Source organism: Pogona vitticeps, chromosome 2 (genome assembly GCF_051106095.1).
Source record: "Pogona vitticeps strain Pit_001003342236 chromosome 2, PviZW2.1, whole genome shotgun sequence".
Taxonomy (NCBI): Eukaryota; Metazoa; Chordata; class Lepidosauria; order Squamata; family Agamidae; genus Pogona; species Pogona vitticeps.
The window spans coordinates 144,999,175-145,019,004 of record NC_135784.1 but is presented as its reverse complement, the minus strand read 5'-3'; the positions used below and the strand labels follow the sequence as shown (position 1 = coordinate 145,019,004).

The 19,830-nt window shown below is 44.9% G+C and overlaps 1 protein-coding gene across 3 annotated transcripts in view; it reads right to left on the bottom strand.

Annotated features, from left to right (window-relative positions):
* SDK2 (sidekick cell adhesion molecule 2) overlaps nt 1-19,830 on the bottom strand; it is a 374,517-nt gene that overhangs the window by 53,512 nt on the left and 301,175 nt on the right. For all 3 annotated transcript variants that reach the window (XM_072990757.2, XM_072990758.2, XM_072990759.2), the window contains exons 8-18: nt 18,834-18,917; nt 16,343-16,537; nt 15,321-15,437; nt 12,372-12,539; nt 10,857-10,959; nt 8,393-8,569; nt 7,514-7,650; nt 6,522-6,669; nt 5,807-5,947; nt 5,419-5,600; nt 4,996-5,111 (exon numbers count right to left, since the gene is read on the bottom strand). In XM_072990757.2, the coding sequence (XP_072846858.2) occupies nt 4,996-5,111; nt 5,419-5,600; nt 5,807-5,947; nt 6,522-6,669; nt 7,514-7,650; nt 8,393-8,569; nt 10,857-10,959; nt 12,372-12,539; nt 15,321-15,437; nt 16,343-16,537; nt 18,834-18,917 (1,568 nt within the window). The remainder of the gene's footprint in view (nt 1-4,995; nt 5,112-5,418; nt 5,601-5,806; nt 5,948-6,521; nt 6,670-7,513; nt 7,651-8,392; nt 8,570-10,856; nt 10,960-12,371; nt 12,540-15,320; nt 15,438-16,342; nt 16,538-18,833; nt 18,918-19,830) is intronic.

Sequence of the window (19,830 nt, the reverse complement as noted above, 5' to 3'; positions counted from 1 at the left end):
GGTAGCCTGTGGAATGGGGCTTCAGATATCTTCACGATGGAAGTTTGACAAAAGCTAACAGCTTACTTCCTAAACCCCTATCCTTATGTAGAGACCCAGCAGAGCACAGATTTTCAATCTTGAAGCCCTAGATGTTCTTAAACTACAAGTCCCAGAAACTCTGGCCACTGGCTGTGCTGGCTAGGGTTTCTGGAAGTGACAGAACCCCAAATTTGGGGATCATTACACTAAAGGATATTGCTTTCAGTCTCTACCTGGGGCTCTCTTTGTGTGATTTTTTTTTTTGTTGGCTGTTGGTTGAAGAGTTTTTCCTCCTCCAGGTGGATCTTGAATGTTTGGCCATGACACATCCCCTGACTGATAGGAACTGAAGGAGTTTCTGGGGATATGGTTGTGTGTGAGTTTTTTCTGCTATTGGGGGGGGGGATTTTTGGGTGTGTTTGTCCTTTTGGGCTAAGCATGTTGAGGAGACAGTGGCCAGAATCCTACTGCCAAGTTACATCTGCATGAAGGAAATACAGTAAGTCTTGGCAAGAAACTGCTGGTCATTAACAAGGTGTTGATGCATGGCTGATTGCATGACTGGGCACATGCCCATAAATGTAATCCCCCCTTGATAATCAGTGACAATTTGCCACCAAGGCTTATGTTATGCCCCTTATGCAAGAGTAATTTGGCCATGGGATTCTGGCTTGGGCTATCCTGGCTTGGCAGAACAGCAGTGCCTCTTGTCTCCTGACATAAACAGAGTATAGGGCTGTTCTGTCTAGACAAAATCTGGTGCACAAAACTACAGGGTGTGTGAATGAAATAGCAAGTTCTGTTCACAGAGACTAATATTTCTGAGAGTGTGTGCTTTTACAGAAGACAAAGCACTGTTATGTTCTTTGTATCTGAATCGTCTCTTGCAACATGATCATTAAAGCAAATGCCCAGAGGAAACAAACAAGTGAAACTGACCCATTCATTGTTGTTGCCCAAGTTCAAAGATAAAAAGCACCAACATTACAGGCTGAGGGTGGTGGAGGGAAGAAAGGAAAGAAGCAGCAATGGATTCTTAGATGATTTTGTATTCAGTTATCCAAGACGCTGCTCTTATTGCTGCAGCCTACGGCGTTGGTGCCGTCATCTGAACAATCCGTGTCCCTGTAGATCTTTTAATAAATTGTATACACGATAGTTGATGCTTCCATATGCAGACAATAATGTTGTTGCTCAGACAGCAGGACCACGTAGCTAAACAGCAGGATGATCTCTAAAAGCTGTTAGGAACTCTAAGCTTAAGACAGAGTCGTTGAGAAACTGATGTCCTCCAGCCACCTGCTATGCGAGATTCAGTGGGGTGAAGTTGCAAGAAAGGCCTTAGAAAAGTGAAGTCCCCAAGCACTAACTGGCTTCCTTTTGCTCACCTCCTCTTGAACATCTGAAGGTGGGTGATGCTTGCTCTGCACCCCCACCCCACCCGCCACAAGAGCGCTTCTGTCTTGCTCACAGGAGTTACCCTGGATTTGGTAATACGGCCTTGTAAACGAAGGAGGAAAGTATCCAGCATCCAGAGTGGAGCAGCAACAACAACCTCCCTTTACATCTCTGTTGCTCACTAGTAACAGCTGTCTACTCATCACAGAAGCCATAATTATCTCTTTGTATGTCTGGGTATTATAGCCCAAATCCCTTCCAGAAAACCTTCTCTTTTGGTACTGAGTAAGATAGGTTCTTATAGGCAACATCTGGACTTTATTACTTCCATGCTATGATTTTGACTAAGACTAAGAGGAAGCTTAAGGCTGAAAGGCAGGGACAGGCAAAAAGGTGCTGTCAAAGACACTCTGGGGTGTTGTTAGTTAATGAGGCTGTCCATAGATCAAGCTACTGAAATAGAAGCATGGGGTTAGACTCTAGGTGGCATGCGGTGGAGGGAGGGGGTGCGAGAACAAGGGAATCATCTCATGAGCAAACGGCAAGCATGCGGAGAATGAAAACAGGAGAATGAAAAGACGTAACAGGATCCCAAGCAAGGTCTTCCTGCTACTCTGGCGGTAGTTACAGCTGACCAAGGCCTTACTAACTATAGTCTTCTGGGAGGCTCCTTTGTATATACGATAGTCACTGCTTTCATATGCTGACTATACTGGTGTTGCTCACACAGCAGTACAAAATGTAACTCCGGAACTGGAAGAGACCCACTTGGAGGTAAGCGCTGAAGATGGGCACCAGCCTCTTGGGGTGAAGGTCTCTAGTCTCTCTTTCTATCCCTGACAGACATGAGCATGCTTAGACTAGGTGGCAAAGCAAGGCCACTGCTCAACATATACATCTGCCTGACAATGGCTGGCCATAGATCCTTTGTAAAGATGTTTAATGATTCTGGCCTCAATCCCAATCTCACTATCGCTCAAAGGACTGCCTGAGAAACCCACGGGGTTTGAACAATCCTTTCCTACTGCTTTCTGTTCCTATGATCTTTTCTCCCTTCATTTGTACCTCTTCAAAGACATATAGAAAGAAACTTGCTGAGATTAAAGTTTGCCAATTGTTTCTCTGACACAAAGGTATGCAATGAAGGGGCAAAGAATGAGGCATCCACTGAGAGCCCTTTCTTTCCTCAGAGACCTGCAAGGGACTGAATCTGTAAGGCAGGCCTATGAGAGAACCCAATTAAAAATGAAAGCCCAGCTGAAAGCAACATAATTGCAGCCCAGAAAAATCTGCTGCCATGGCTTTTAGACTATTTGTGTTTAGAAGCAGAGACCTCTTTCTCTCAGAGAGAAGCGACGTGCTGTCAGTCATGCCATGGAGAAAAGTCAAGGGCTGTGTCTTTATGTAATACATTTTTATTCTACCTTCTCCCAAATTCCTCGGGATAGGACACCAAGCAAAACAGATACTCTAGAAAACAGTGAATAGCTACTTAGTGCTCCACAAGTTTTTCCCCTATCGAATGCAGCCTTGGGAATGAAGGTTGGAGCACTCTGAGGCACACACCTCCAAAGATGTTAAGTCCAATAAAGTACAGCGGGACACAGAGTACTCCTGTGTAAGTGTGACTAAGGACAGCAGACTTAGTGATGCCCATCAATCTCTCTCTCTGTGCGTTTTGCAGAACATCCTAAAGGTCAAGAAACCAGAAGGTTTCCCCAAATGTAAGAGAAATCTCTACAGCCCCTGGAAGAGATTGCTGTCTTTATGTCATCTATACTGGCTGTAACACAGGCATAAGAGGAGCTTACTTCTCAGATGAATCAAAGACTGCGAAGATTGTTACTGTATAATTGGTTAATAATAATGATAATAATAATAATATGGGGTTTTTTTAAGCTTGCAAAAGACATTTAGGTTGGCTGCTTTGCTTAGAATTCATATCCTCTCTTTTATTTCATGTTGATTAAATATCAATTAATGGGGGGTAAAAAGGAATAGTTGGATTTTAATAAGTATGTGTACTTATCTAGCCAAAACAATATTCAGCGCAGGCTGCCTGATTAACTGATGCTGATAACAATGCATAATCAGCTACTTTGTCATGGTGTTACATTCAAGGATGTTTGGGTGCTTAATTGGCAACAGTGCAAGATAGCCTATAGCAAGTTAATTAGATACTAATTAGGCCTCCAAAAATACTAATCAAAAATACTAAGTGGCATTTAATAAGTATGTTAAGTATCCTTCTTAACATTGGTTTATCTCGTTTGGCAGCAATTAAATTCCACAACTTCTTTGCAGTAGATTAAGAAACAAGTTTTAATGTTTTAATTCAATTTAATTAATGCAAATTTGAATTAATTACAATTCATAATTGAGCATACAAGGCGAGGCTCCCATATAAGTATTATAGCTTACTAAATATATTTCAATAGACAAGCTTGAAGCAGTGCAATAACTGGTTTTTAATTTTTTTTAAAGAATTAAGTCAGTCATTACTTTAAAATAGCTGATCATGGAATTAACACCAAGCTTCTTCAAACTCATACAAATATGAAATTGAGGGCATAAGTACTATTGATTGCATTCCATTCAATGGCTGATGAAATCTATGAGAGTTATGTTTTTTCAAGAATAGCACCAAAAGAAGCTCATCTATTCTGAAAATTGAGTTGCTGTTTCAGTTTGCACCCATGGAGCAGATGGGTACAGTAGCTTCTTGTACTTCATAAGTTGACATTGTGAGAGAATTGATTCACATAAAGGATTTCAACCTGATACAGCTGTTAGCTATGGAATTACTGTATATCCTTTAACTGGTGTTTTGCAGCTAGCTATGGGATAAGAGAGGCTGGAAGTGATGACAAGTCTATGGATTTCTCTATGGTTGCTTGCAGGGGCCTAAACCTGCACTCCGTTTTTGATCATCCAGGGAGAAATAGTACTCCATGGTTTCATATTTTGTGGTTAGTGAGATCCTGTGCTGTCTGTAAATCTGTCTTGTGACAAGTAAGCTGGGGAGGCTGGAAGATCCCTGTACAGCAGATTTACAGCCACAGCCACAGTAATTGGCTGACCCGGGAACAACCCCATGCAATGATGAATGTCCCTGAAATAACTAACGTAAAGAGACAGACAGAAGTACAGAGTGGAAGCAGCATGAATGCTCAGCCCTTCCTGATGAGAGGTCACAGAGCTTCCGGGCAATGAGGGAATGATGAGTATAGATCCTCATCCTCTTTAAATGTTGCCTGTATGGGGAGAAAAACCACATGGGAGGCTGGATGGACGCCTGAAACATCTTATCCTCATTCTGATCCATTTAGCCTTCTTGACCCAACCTACCTACCCTCTTTCTGATTTTAAAAGGGCACAACGGCTAGACTACAAATTCATTAACTTCCATACAAAGTTAGTTTTTGAGACTTCTTGACAACAGACATGCTGCTGCCCAGTTTGGAATCAACCAAGAAGTGATTCCACCTAGTCAGTGGGGAGACTGGATCACTCTGATCTCGGAGGAGAGTGGCCTCTTCCTTTTCCTCACACCTCTTCCCCCCCTCCTCCTCTTACCTTGTAGCCTTGGTTGATGCCATTGACGAACTGGGGACTGGGAGGGTTCCAGGTGAAGCGAATGGTGGTGGAGTTGGTGGCCTCAGCCTGCACGTTACCCGGGGACACGGTAGGAACTGTGGGAGGGGAAGTTGAAAGGAGGCACCGCAGCATGAACAGATGGGGAGAAGCTTTGGAATGGACACCCCCTTGCCTCTGCCCACCAATGGTCAATGTAGAATTAAGATTCTAATTATCGATTGGGACTGATTAATCATGAGTATCTTGAATCTATGATATACACCGGGATTCTTCCCCATCAGAGGGGTGCATGGCTTTAGACCCATTACATCCCCGCTTCTAGTTTAGGGAGTGGTCCAAAGAGTCTCTGTGGAGTCAAATGGATCCATGATCCTCCCCCTCTGTTCCGGTGCTGCTACTTACCACCCTGTAGAGTCCACTCTGTGACTTTGGGACTGTAGACTCCTAGTCCAGCACTGTTGTATGCAGCCACCTCTATCTCGTAGTTGGTCCAAATGATCAGGTCTTCAAGGAGCACGTTGCTGACATCAGCATTGGTGATATTCCTAAACTGGTAGCCAACGGGCAGTCCAGCCAGGCAAAACCTGGGCAAGGGGCAACGGACAAGGAATCAAGCCAGAGCCATCCCTTGATATGATAACTACAGATGTTCAAGATACGTGACATCCTTCTGCTTTTCTAGTTCAAGACCAGGGATTGTAGGGTTCCCAGAGGTTCACAGTGACTATCCCATTCCAAAGTCCATCCAACTGGAGACAGGTCTACCTAACTCCATGCTGTCCTCACCCACCTGATGATGTAGCCCTTGAGGATGCCATTCTGGTGACTTTCAGGTGGTGGCTGCCACTGGATCATGATGGACTGGTTAGTCCGGCCGCTGGCAATGACGTTCTGCGGGGGTGCTGAGGGGGGTTCCTCTGGGAGAGAGACCCTGATTAAGGGGATAGAGGAAGCATGTTCCACATTGGGCCAAGAGTTGACCTAAACTTTCAACAGCTATGCCAAAAGGTCTTCAGCAGATATTGCCGAACCCAGCCATGCCAAGGCAAGTGTCCAGTGACTCTACTGTGTACACATACGGTTCCTTCTCACAGTGTTTGTACTTGCTTGCATCAAGTCTCTTTAAGCCACGTTGACATATTCTAAAGAAAACCAGGGTCTGAATGTGCTAGACTACACAACACCGGATGCTCAGAACCAGGGCCTGTGATGTAGCCAAGGCTGCACAGCCATGCTGTTTGCTTTGTTTACAACCCACTATGCCTTAAGATAAGACCATAAGGCTGTTTATTGATATAGCCTCAGCTGAAGCTATCCACACCTTTCTATTACAGAAATATGAGAAAGGACAAAGGTCCACCAACATCTTTCATGCTTGGCTTTTTTTTTTGTCTCCAAAATAGCTAAGCACAAGGCATGCCAAAACATCTTCACCTCCATTCCCATCAGCCTCGCCAATCCCCAACACAATTCAGCTACCCATCGACACCCATCCAGAACCTCACCTCTCCGTGTCCTTGCTGAACTGGCCTTTGCCCACATCATTCACTGCACAGAGTCGGAATTGATACGAACGGGCAGGGACCAATCCTCTTACTAGCACCGAGGTGACCTCGGGGTCCATGCTGGGCATGAGTATAGTCCAGGGAGCATCTGTGATATACAGAGAAAAGTTGGGAGGTGGGGAAACAATATTGGAGAAAGGGCTCAAGCAGGAACAAGGATGGTATAATAGACCCCACCCTTATTTTTAAATTACAGTATTCAGTTTTTGCTCCACCCAGTCTTCCATGTTGGAATGACATGGACTGGGCTTCCCTCAAGATGATCTAGAATTTAAGGAGGAAGGTCAGAGTGAACTCTGTCCCACCAGCCTTAAGATTCAGAGCCAGTTCTGTTCTCAGCTGTATTCAGAATGACACTACTGGTAGGGAGGGCATGAGGTAGGTAGTTTTTGTTAGGGCACAACATGACTGTCAGAGCTTGGCTGGGATGGGGAGTTCACTGGGTGTTGGGCAACCCTCTGCTGCTGTGTAAATACAGCTCACTTTCAGTATCCTAGTAATGATGGGAATAGTTGATCTAATGCCAACATTTTGTAAGCCTTGGGAATATACTGGCATGTGCAACTGACACAGATCTTGGAGAAGCTACTTTTATGGGGATGACAATTCACAAAATCTTCCCAATCAGCATGGTCAGTGTTTTATGCAGTAAACATCTGCAATCCAAAAAAGTAACTGTTCCCAGCCCCGCAACTTAGGAGTAATGAATGATCTGTAAGGCGGAAAAGTCTTTCACCCCTGCTTGCCCTAAGAGGGGAACCGGGACCGAAAGAACCCTTGGATCCACTGCTGTCTTTGCTCCCACCCAGTTTTTTCACCTATAATCCTTCTGAATGGACAAAAAAACCTAGCTCTGCCTTCACTGGACCATGAGACTGGCTTCTCAGCCTGCATCCGGCACCTCAGTATGGCAGGAAGATGTAATGCCTTACTATTCTCGGAGACCTCAAGGATGTAACGCAGCAGTGGGCTATTCCCATCAAAGGGTTTGGTCCATGTCAAGTTGATGGCACGTTTCTCCACAGCACTCAGCATGGCGGTGGGGTTTTCTGGTGCATGTGGGAGCTGCCTGATGAAGAAATGGGTAGAAGAAGCCTTTGTTAGTAGTTGTTAAGGACCAGAGTACCCCATAGACTCAGTGCCACTCTGCTATAGTAGGGTCAATTTTGTAGGACTGCACATTACCCCTACTGGTGCCAATTGAACTACACTGTAGCTTTTCTCATGCTGTTTCGCATACATGTGAAACATATACATGGATTTAGTATAACATGGGAAACAAGCTTGGGGACTGAGTGTAGTCGGGAGTTGAAGCGTGGACCACTACGAGAGAGATGAAACAAATGAAGGCCCTAAAACATTGATGCGCCACATGTAACCCCCGTCACCTCATCCCTTCGGGGTTCCACCTCCATATTTTTTAGAGAAATTAAAATTGTAATGCTAGGAGGGGATTTTATCAAACCGGGGAAGGCATTTCGAACAGCCCCCAAAGTGGTAGCCAATGGGCAGGCAGAATCTGGGCAAGGAACAGTTTTAATTTTACATTTTTTTCTGGAAAAAGTGCTTCCTAGAGAGCATGGCTGGGCTATTTCAATTAAAGAAAAAAGAATTTAAAATGTGGGGATGGTATGGTCAGCCCTTTGGATCTCTGGAAATTCCCCATCCCTGTTCTAAGGGGTCCCAAGAACAGCTCATTTGCATTTAGTTAGTGGCCAAAATGCCACTCTGGTGACAACATTTTGATGTTAGGGAGTACACTGCACATCGGCATTTCTCTATTTGTACATAAGAACATGCTCAGTCCTTACCGGACTCGTAGGTGGGCACTGCGAGAATCATTGCCTCCTGCAGACACCACCCGACAGGTGTAGGTGCCAATATCACCTGACCAAGTCTGGGCAATGTGTAAAGTGCCCGTCGTGTCCAGCCGCAGCCGTGGCACACTCTCCACATTCAGGGCTGCACCGTCTTTCTCCCACATGTACCTGAGGGAGAGGGGGGGAGGAAAGAGGGTTGAAAAAGTCTTCCCCTGCTACCAAACACCTCCCTGCCTCCCCAGATTGCTGTCAGAAGCCAAGAGTCCTCACTGCCTCCTTACGCCACCCCAGAAACTATGCTCCAAAGAAGTAAAGAAAAACATTCATTCCTCACAGCCACCACATTCTCCAGACCAGGTCTTTCTCACTTTTGGAGAACTAACTTGTTACTTTTTCTGAGTGCTTCAGTGGTTCCTCATTTATTTATGTCTCACATTTTCTCCAAAAATCTCAAAATGGAGCATGTGGCTCGTTTCCTTCCCTATGTTTTCCTCTCAACGATCCTGTGAGGTAGTTCATGCTGAGTGTGTGTTACCACCCCAGTGTCACTCAGCAAACTTCAAGGCCAACTGGGGTTTGAACCCAGGTCTCTCAAATCCCAGGCCAAAACCCTAACCACTACACTGCATTGGGCCTCTTATCAGGAATTGTTCTGCAACATGCTCAGTGGTGATGATAGGCAACCCAACCTTCCCTGGAAGACAATGTGCCCCCCCCCCCCGCTGTTGACTTTCTCCCTGCAGTACCCAGGTGTGGCGCTCACATCTTAGAGCAGACCTTCTATTTCTGCAGGGCACAGAGAGACTTAAGAGGTCTATGTGGGAACCATTAAGGAGGAGAAAAGAGAGGGGTTCTTCCCAAAGAAACATTAAAACAAAGTCTTCCACAACAAGATGGAGAAGACTGTTTGGGGTTCAAAGTTTGGGGCTCAAATTTGCTCCTGATGAAGAGTAGCTGTGTCTGGCAAGCCTTGTATGCCCCCGAAGGCTCATCCCCTTCTGTTCCTGCGACTGGCACCTTCCTTTCCTTCCTCTGCTTAGTGCCCTTGGAAGAGTTCCCTAAAACAGGCCTTGCACAGCCAACAGGAGCTCTGTGGGAGACATGGAGGGAGGGTGTGCTTCTTCAGCAGACAGTTAAATGGGAAAAAAGGGGGCTCTTCTGAGGGCAGAAGTATGAAAGACATTGTTGGGGAGCAAAGTACGGCACCTTTGTAAACAGAGCCCAATTTAGTGATATGGAAACACTCGTTAATAGTGAATGAAATGAATGAAAGAATTTTGACAAGTGTTGGGCTAGCGATATGGAAATAGAAACTGGGTTTGAGAATGTGTGGGCAATGCCTGGTGATCAGCGCAGGATCACCTGTCCTTGGCGTCATGCCCAGTTCTTTACCACTCCACATAATGGGCAGAAGCAGAATAAATTGGGCAGTATGCAAATAAGCAGAGTTCACCCAATCCCACTTTTCTTGGTGCAGTTTGTTTGTTTGAAATGGTAAATGGTGCAGCGCGCAGACAGCACTGGCCCTTGATGCCTGTCTTTCTCAGCACCAGCACATGGTCTGACAGGGGTAATTTCATCCCTCCTACTGTTATATGTGGGACAGTGTTCCCCAGCTCAGACGACAGGCTGGCTGGGAATTCTTGGCACCACAATTTCCTGCCACAAGGATGTTGTTGGGCTCTCAGGAAAAGGTTCATCACTATTTTCTTCCTTCACACCCATGAGTCCGGTCCCCATATCATCACCATTCCAGGCACCAGGTGGCAACAGAGGCCTACGATTTTGAAGAGGTATTCCCTGGCATTATGTTTCTCCCCCGTCTTCTGAAGACATGCTGGGAAACTGCTGGGAAACTGCTGGCTGTGTCGCTTTGTAATTCTCCCAGATGAATCTCACACATGCATTTTGGCTAGACACAGCCATGGTTGTCCCCTGAGGAGAGAGGATGCCCAGAGACTAGTAATTTCCAAAGCACTAAATTTTTACAAAGAATGGTCCTGAGGCTGCAACTTGCATAATTGGATCTATGTTAGCAGAGTCGGGAAGGGTAATCTGAGACCCAAAGCGAAGGATTCTTCCCCCATTTTGTACATTCTAAGGAAGTACTATGCCACTGAAAAACATATTAGAAAAAAGCATTGGTTAAAACTATCTTATTCATCTTACAAAGGTGTTTACAAACATAAGTCCAGAGCATTTTCCAGCAAACAGCTTAAGGGCTTGGGATATATATCTTCCGTTGCTGGCTAGGGAAGGTTTGAGGTCTGCACTGGGAGTTGTGAGTCCTGCCTGTGTTTAACCAGACGGCACTGTTGTCTTTTTCCCTCTCCATCATGATCTTTCTCTAGCTCAAATTCCAAGCATTGCCAGCTCCATTTATAGCTCCTGCCTTTTGCACCTGGCCTTCCTTCTCTATTATCTAACCGCTGACAGGATAAGAAGCATCACGTACCGTACGATTACACTGGGGTCATGAGTCACGCCACACGTCATGGAAGCCTTGGTGCCTTTGATGACGCTCTGATCCTGAGGTGGGTTGGTGATGCGTGTCCGGGCTGCAGATACAGAGGGGCAGAAGGCAGGCAGGCAAGGTCAGAAAGGGAGCCCGAAAGTGGCAGGGCAACACAAGTGGCTGCTGTGCCCATCTTGGGGCTGCTCCCTGGCCTGATCGTTAGAAGTGAAAACTTGTTAATGCTAATTTCTTGTTAATGCTTTCAAGAGAGCCCAAGACATGACTACAGCCCAGTGTAGTGGGTTTTGGTATACAAACCAAATAAATAAATAGATAGATAGATAAATAATAAATAAATAAATAAAAACAAACAAACAAACAAACAAACCTTATTATCTCTTAGACTCATAAAATTGTGAACTTGAAAGGGGGCCAAAGGCCACCTATTTCCACCGTTTTTATGTAAGTTGCCATAATCAAAATTACACCCATCCACTCTCCTGCTCTCTCTCTCTCTACACACACACCCACACACCCACACACCCACACACCCACACACCCACACACCCACACACACACATACATACATACATACATACATACATACATACATACATACATACATACATACATACATACATACATACATACATACATACATAAAAGATCATCCAGGTTTTGGTGAGTACTGCTAGGAAAAAAAAATTCCAAGGCCACACTGTCAGGAAATGTCCCTCCCATATTGGCATCATCACTGATTTCACAGAAATAATATTCATTCACATTCCATTCAACATATAGAGTCAGTATGTTTCTGCCTATCTGGGCAGGTCTAGGGAAATGATGGCCATGTAAGTGGGGATAGGTTGAGGCCAACAGGTGGCTGTTTTCATATATAATCATATATGAACAAGGCCAGGTAAAACCTGTCATTCATACCAGGGTCCTAGTTTAGATCAAAAGGCAGAACAAGTACTGAATGACCCACCAACCAATAAATAAATTCATACACACAAATACCCACAAGACGCTATTTGGTGAGTAGGCATCATGTTATTCCCTCTAAATCCCTATATGGCCAGCAGGGGGCACTGATTCACCTCATTGAGGATGGGAGTGTGGTGAACCTCATCACAACTGCTCTATTAGATTAGAGCTGCTTTAGAAGGGCGCGATTATCCACACATAACCATTTGGATGCCCACAGTCCACATGTGCAGCTGACTTTAGATCACCGTAGTCCCATGCTTGCCTATACCATAAACTGAACTGCAAAATAAAGTATAAACATTTATCATGAATTTGTGTCCCCTCCTCTTGGAATAATGAGATCAAGTTTTTAATTTTTTAAAAAACAAATGCTGCATTTGTACAATTTTGCAAAACACTCCCGTGAATCTGTTTAAGAGGCAACCTATGCCTGACAAGAGAGATCGCGTAGTGCTCCTTTGCCAGCTACCGATAGAACAGAAAAATTGGACAAGAAGTGAAAGCACCAGGAGGGTCCAGCCTTACCCCAGACTATAAGCTCAGCAGAGGCCTCATCAACTCCACGGGAGTTGGTGGCCAGGCAAGTGTAGCTGCCAGCATCTGAGATCCGGGCTGGGCTGATGAGAAGGCTTCCTGACTCCAGCAGTGTAAAACGAGGAAGTTGCACCGAGCCACTGGCCAGGATCCGTTCACCTGGAGGGGCAAAACAGAGAGGTTGCTGTTGGGCTCTCAGTGACAGGTGGCTTGTTTCCAAAATACCAATACCCGGGGCTGAGCTCTTTCCTGGGGCTCTGGAAAACCAAGTGCTAGATCTGGTCTAAAGAGAGAGGGGGAACCCAGCCCTGAAAACATTCAGAAGGGTTCCCTCTTCACATGTGTTCTTGAACCCCAAGCACAGTCTCAGTGGTTTTAGGAATCCAGAAGGATGGCAGCAGGAGCTGCTCCTGATCAAAATGCTGGAAAGGGGACTTGGCTTTCAAGGTGCAAGGCTCCCCTGCTTGAAACACAGGCCACCTAGGGGGCCCACGTAGCAAAGCTCAGTTCTCTAACCCCGTGGTCCCCAACCTTGGGCCTCCAGATGTTCTTGGACTACAACTCCCAGAAGCCTTCACCACCACCTCTGCTGGCCAGCATTTCTGGGAGTTGAAGTCCAAGAAGGTTGGACCACTGCTCTAACCCATCATCAAACGCTTTGATTCAATTTTCAGAGCAGCTGTGTGAAAGAGCTGCAACACTCCGGTCTGCAACCAAGGGCTGGCATAACAAAGGTCATGACTGAGATACATTATGACTATGAGAAAGGGGCTAGATTTGGTGTCAAGAAAGCAAACTCTGGTCAAATGTTAGGAAGCACTTCCTGAGGAGGCTTCCTTCTCAACACTGGAGTGGACTAATTCAGGCTGCAGCCACATAGTCAAATCCCGCGGGATTTGCTCCACTTATAAAACGGGTGAAATTTGAAATATTTTTTACTGAGCACATGACACAAAGGCTGATTTGAATCAGTCCAGCCCCTTTTCCTCCTAAAGTGGCTTTTTTCCCCCCTCTGCAGCTGGGAAGCTTCTACTTTTTTCAAGCCAGAACAACTCTAATGGGCTTTTCCCTATGTCATCAGTTGTGATAAAAGGTAAAGGTAAAGGTTCCCCTTGACAATTTTTGTCCAGTCGTGTTCGACTCTAGAGGGCGGTGCTCATCCCCGTTTCCAAGCCATAGAGCCAGCGTTTTTTGTCCGAAGACAATCTTCCGTGGTCACATGGCCAGTGTGACTTAGACACATAACGCTGTTACCTTCCCACTGAGGTGGTCCCTATTTATCTACTCGCATTTTTACATGCTTTCGAACCGCTAGGTTGGCGGGAGCTGGGACAAGCGACGGGCACTCACTCCATCGCATGGATTCAATCTTAAGACTGCTGGTCTTCTGACCCTGCAGCACAGGCTTCTGCAGTTTAGCCCGCAGTTCCACCACGTCCCTCATCAGTTGTGATACATTCATGTAAACAGTGAGGGGGAGGGGGTTTCTACATGTGATGTTTTGGTGATTGTGACAGTTGGGGTGTGATGTTCAAGGCCAGGGGAACATGCCCCTCATTCTTTCTTCTCCTCTGATCGTCCTCTGAATTAAAAAAAAAAAACCTTACATATATGAGATTAATGCTAAGTCACCCTATTACCTTATCATTGGGTTATTGTTATTATTATTTCCTGTCAGTTCCCAGTCAGATCAGCAGAGACAGGACTAGAGGAAGGAAAGAAAGGGGGCTGGAATGCGAATCACATGGGCATCCAGTGTGAACGGTGAACTCCCAAATCAATCCGCAGCCCCTGTGCGAACACTGACTCCGATTTCAAATGTGGTACAGGCTGAGAATCAAGCGGCAGCAAAACCGAATCGCTCTGATTTGGCTTTCTAGCATAGTCACAGCCTTGGAAGGTGCTAGACTCTCCTCCATTAGAAATTTTCAAGCAGAAGATGGATTGCCATTTATCAGGGATGCTCTAGACGTTGATTTCCTGTAATGGCAGAGTATTGGACTCGATGACCCTTGGAGCACCTTCCGACTCTCCAGTTCTATGTTTCTGTGATGCGTCATCCGTGCCCTGGGGATTTTTAATGAGATTGTCTTTTCCTTTCCCTTCTATCCCATCAGATAATTTAAAAAACTGCTTTCCTCCTTCCCCTGGCCTGACTCAGCCAAGAGGCAAAGAGTTGGAAAACAGGCCACAGATGACTGCAGAAGAATCCAGCTTTTGCAAAGCCTTGCCTGGAAGAGACTAGTCACGTTTGCTAGTACTGTAACAGGACTGCCGTTACAGTATTAGCAAACTTGTATTCTTTTTAAGGAGAAAGGCAGGATAAAAATATTTTAAATAAAATGAATAAATAAAATAAACAGGAGTTACTCCAGTACAGAGTCACCACACTGCTTTTGCCTTGAATTTTGTTATATCCCTCTTATAGTTGAGGCCTGTTATGTATGAAGACTATTAAGAGATGACTTGAGTTTGCCACTTCACAAGGTGATCTCTACCTGCCCTGCTCCACCTGGCATGCCACAGATGTGTTTGAATATAACTCCCATCATCCCCAACCAGCATGGATGAATATGTGCCTGGAGGTAATAGTAGCTGTAGTCCAACATGCCTGAAAGGCGCCAGGTTGGAGGAAGGCTAGTGCATAGCACAAGACAGTTTTGAACAAATAAAGCTTACTTTATTGTAAGCTGTGCCATGGGTCGTTCTAGCCTGGGTTGTCTACTCTGGCAGTAGCTGACCAGGATTGTAGGCAGGGGTCTTTCTCATCATCTGCTATGTGAGATTCTTTTATTGATGCTAGAGATTAAACCAGGGAACTTTTGCTTACAAAGCATGTGCTCTGCCTTTTGAAAAAGAGATACTTCTACACTTGGCTCTTAAAACAGCCATGTAAAAAATAAAAAAAAATGGGGGAATACTTTTCCAACTCATTAGTACCTTTCTGCCAGGTGATAGCTGGTCGGGGAGCCCCTGAGGTCTCGCAGCTGAGCACCACTGCCATTCCATCAATCACTGTGCTGTCCAGAGGTCCTTTGGTTATGTTGGGGGCAATGCCTATAGTGGGGAGAGAGACCCAAGGAAATGCCTGGGAGAAAAGTTTGAAATGGCCAAGCAGCCCGCCCAATGAAACAGGGCCCAGAATCCTTCAGGTGTTTGCATAAGGTTTACATAACTTGCCACAGCAAATTGCTTCGATGTATGAAATGAACAAGAGGGGGAGAGCATATCACAGTTGTATACTTGGTCACATGACCCCCACCCACATAAACAACGTACCCCAACAGCCCACTGATTAACTACAATTAGCTGAAGCAAGTTGTATGAACAAACCATGAGCCCCTTTAGGGTTCCAGCCATTATGTTTAAACTTCTTCCACTGACCCAGCACTTCTGAAAGCCATCAGTAAGAAGGAGTCCTAAGAACAGGACCTCAGAATACAACTGGAATGCCGCTTGCAATGGGAACCATGCTGTGTTTCTCTTCACTAACCTAAAATGGGTCTATCTATTTGAGAAGCCCTCTCTAAATCGACATCTGTTTTGCTTTCCACGAGCGAGACTAAGAAACTCTTGTCTGTGGCACACCCCCAGCTAGCCCTGATTTGGCTGTCTTCTCCTGTTGCCCAACACTCCACTATCCGAATGACCACTTCTTCCAGGATCCTTGCCTCTAGTTCCTTCCTGACGTCTATAAGATTGTTAACCTCCCAGCTGGCATTCCTCTATGCTTCCTAAGACAGCACTGCCCATGCTACTAAGACCTTTCTCACTGCACACCAACACTTAGTGGTAGGCCCTATAAATCATCACGGGCTGCAAGTTGACATCTGTTCTACTTCTTCTCTTACATTTTAATCCTGGTAAATTCCAGCCAGCAGCAAACTGAAACAAAATTCCCACCCATTCCTGCATGCCTACAAAACAAGCCCCTCCCAAGCAAAGTACTCATGGACACCTACTGGTGACGGCCAGGTATGTGGAGGACTGCACCTCGCCAGCAGCATTCCGGGCAAAACACTGGAACATCCCTGTATCGTCCGGTTCCAACCCACTGATCTGCAGGCTTCCATTGGCGACGAGCTGGAAACGAGCAAGCTTTTCCACTCTGAGCAGCATGGCGTCCTTGTACCAGAACATGCTGGGTGGAGGTACCCCTGTAAGAGGAAGCCGTGATTTAAAAAAAAAAAACAACAACTGTATTTCTGCATGTATCAAAACTGGAACTATCTGAAATATTTCAGAGAAAAGCAAAGCAAAAAGAAAACCTGGACAGATATGGTGCCATTGGGCAATAAGAGAACGAAATATCTTTTACATACCATTGCCATCCTCCATCAGTGGATTTTGCATTGCTAGATTCTTAATATGACACATCAGTATTTGAAAAGATTTTTTTAAATTTTCTATTTGATCATTTTTCTTTGTTTGCTCTGGCTGTCCTTATCCAATCTCCAACCCTTTCTCTTTTGCCACAGGCTTACACTCCTTAGGCTAAGCGATTTACAGAGGGGAAAAAAAAATCCATTTATAACACTGGCATACCAGAATGAAAGGGGAAGTGGCATCTACTGAACGAACTGACTGAATTGATTTGCAAATGAAACTGGAAAATGTCCCACAGTTCCATCTCCCTCGAACACTCTGGTCAAATGTTTTAACACAATGTCATATTTGTTCCAAATGATGTAACAATATTGATTTAGTAATCCCCTGTAAAAATCAGAGTCTTATGATGAATCAACCATAAAGGAAGCTCTCATGGAATGGAGCCCAATTCATCAGAGGCATTTTATGACAAATAAAATTCGTGCCCAATGAAACTTGTTGCCTTCAAGGTGTCACTAGACTGTTGATTGTTTTCTGCAGCGACAAACGAACATGGATAATTGCCCAGTAAAATCACAGGGGCAGAAGAAAGCGGTCCCATGATGTCCTTGTGCACACTTTGATGTAGAAGGAACTGGAAAGCTAAGCCTTATTCCCTTAGGAACAAAGCACCCTGCTTGGCATCCTGTTTTTAAGATTGCCTAATGATGGTTTCCAAAGATGTTGGTCTGTTTCAGCATCTACACAAAATCAGGAGGAAGACTGAGGGGGAGGGGTTGCGGGGAGAAAAAGGACAAAATGTTGCCATACTTTCAAGATTAACATTTGTTTCAGTATTGCTTCAGGATATTATTCACGGATCAATATCCATCTCCTCAGACACATCAGAGTGTTCATATTGTGCCATCTGTATTTATACATAATCCCTGTGGTGGTGGTGGTGATGGGGGTCATGACTGGGTGAGGATACAGACAATAGACAAAGTGAGAATACATCATTAACACAGGACTGGTCGTATTGAGATGTTAATTGCTTAATACTGCAGGCCAGAGCAAGGGCAATTAGCTGTCCAGTAAGTTTGGCTGTTGCAGAAATGCAAGGAGTTCTTTCTAGGCCAGAGGTCAGAGTATGTCAAGGAAAATGACTATTTTGTATGCACAAGATGTTACAGGAAACTGACTTCGTAAGAAGCCTTAATAGTTACTTAAGCCCTTTGAGACACACTAGTATCATTTATGTACGTGGCCTCCTTCCACAGTCTCCTTCTCCAGTTCCACCATCTGCCATGTTGTGGCACCCTCTTCATAGGAATGCTTGCCCAGAGAGGCTTCCTTGCCACCTCCTTTAATTCATCTCCAGATGTGGGAGGAGACTTCTTTATTTGCACAAGTTTCATGCTCTCCAGCGATTTGTTTTAATGTCTGCAGTTGCAATGCTTTCACTCTGCTGGATGTTTTGCGTTATTTTTGGACTCCTTTAATATTGCGAACCACTCTGGAAATTATTATCTATTGAAGGGCATAATGTACAAATATATGAAATAAGTGAATCTATAAATTTTAAAGTCTTCACAATGCACTTTGGAAGCACAATTTGGCCAAACCAGTCTTCAAAAAGTGTCTGCTACATCACCCAAAGTTAAGTTCATCATTTCTTTCTTGAGATAACTTTGCTCTTTCCATGGAGAGCACAACCATTGACAAACATTTCAGTGACTGTGGATGGAGTTGCCATCCACCCCTGGGCTCCTGTCTTAGGCTGTCTGCAGAGTCGGGCACATGTCAGTCTATCAAGCTTCTTTTGTTCAGATTGTCTCTTCAAGATTATTTTTGCAGCCTGATGGAAGGTAGAAATTTGCTCATCTTTAATGTCCAGGTTTTTAAAAAAAACAATGTGGAAAAGAGGAAACTTCATGCAAAATGTGGGGAGGATGCAGCCCCATGCTCACGCTCACCTTGTTTGTTTCTCCCAAATGTACTGTAGTTCCAAGAGAAAATGTGCTTGATCCACCATGACTATGTCTCCAGTAGAGCAGGTATGAGACTTAAAAGATTATCTTAGCTTGCCCTGGCTTGAAACTAGATTGATTAGGAAGTTTCCTAATAAGTAAGAAAAAAAATTACCTTTGGCTTGGCATGGAATCTGTACCACCTTCTCCATTTCAGCTGTGATATGTCTCTCTGGTTCCTTGGTGAACTGAGGTGCCTCTGCAACAGAGAAGTATACATGCTGCTAGATGAACCATCTTTGCTTGGAACTAATAGCAGAACGTCCCTTTGTACAGGAAACTGCTACAGCTCAGGGACAGAGCCCTTGCTTTGCCTATAAAAAGTCCCAAGGTCAATCTGAGGCGCATGTGTGTCCAGCCAAAAGGACTGGGAAGCAATGGTGCAGAAAGAGAAGGACTCTTCCTTGAGAGGAGCTGTCGATCTGGAGAGACAGCAACCCACTGCATTTGAGGGAACTTAAGGTATGTCTCCATCTCATATGCTTACTCTATAATTTGTGCTGAAGTACCTGCACTCCAATAATGGCCAGGATCCCAATGCGTATTTACATCTGTGCAAGTGTTATGATGTTAACTGTGCATCTCAGAGGGGCAAATGAGTCCCTGAGTAAATTCCTGTGATTCAGCATGCAATCAAGTGTTTGATCAAGAACTTACTCAGCAGCAGCTACGCATTACTCTAACTTGCGTCAATGTGCGTAAGCAGGTATAAATATTCTGACACCCCTGGATGGAACAGCTTCTGGCCACTGTGATTATTTTTTTATTCCTGGGAATTAACAATGTTCAGTGTTGCATTGCCATGAGGCCTCCGTCTCAGGTAAGCAATTGGGAATGGTGGTAAAAGAGCTACACCTTCCTTTGCTGCCTGCTGTAACCATCCCTAGGAGCTCCTGCCACATATCCATTTACTTTGGAGCTCTGCTCCTATTTCTGACTCAGGAACATGAGGTTGTGCAGCTGCATTCTGAACCCTCCCAAAATGCAGTTCTCATGGGGACAACATGATTGTGGACACTGCATTTGAGAGGTGGCGGTTCAATAGCAGCTACCTGTTGCATGGTTTGATGCTGTAGAACCATGCAGGAAAACAGCTTGGAGAAATTATTTTG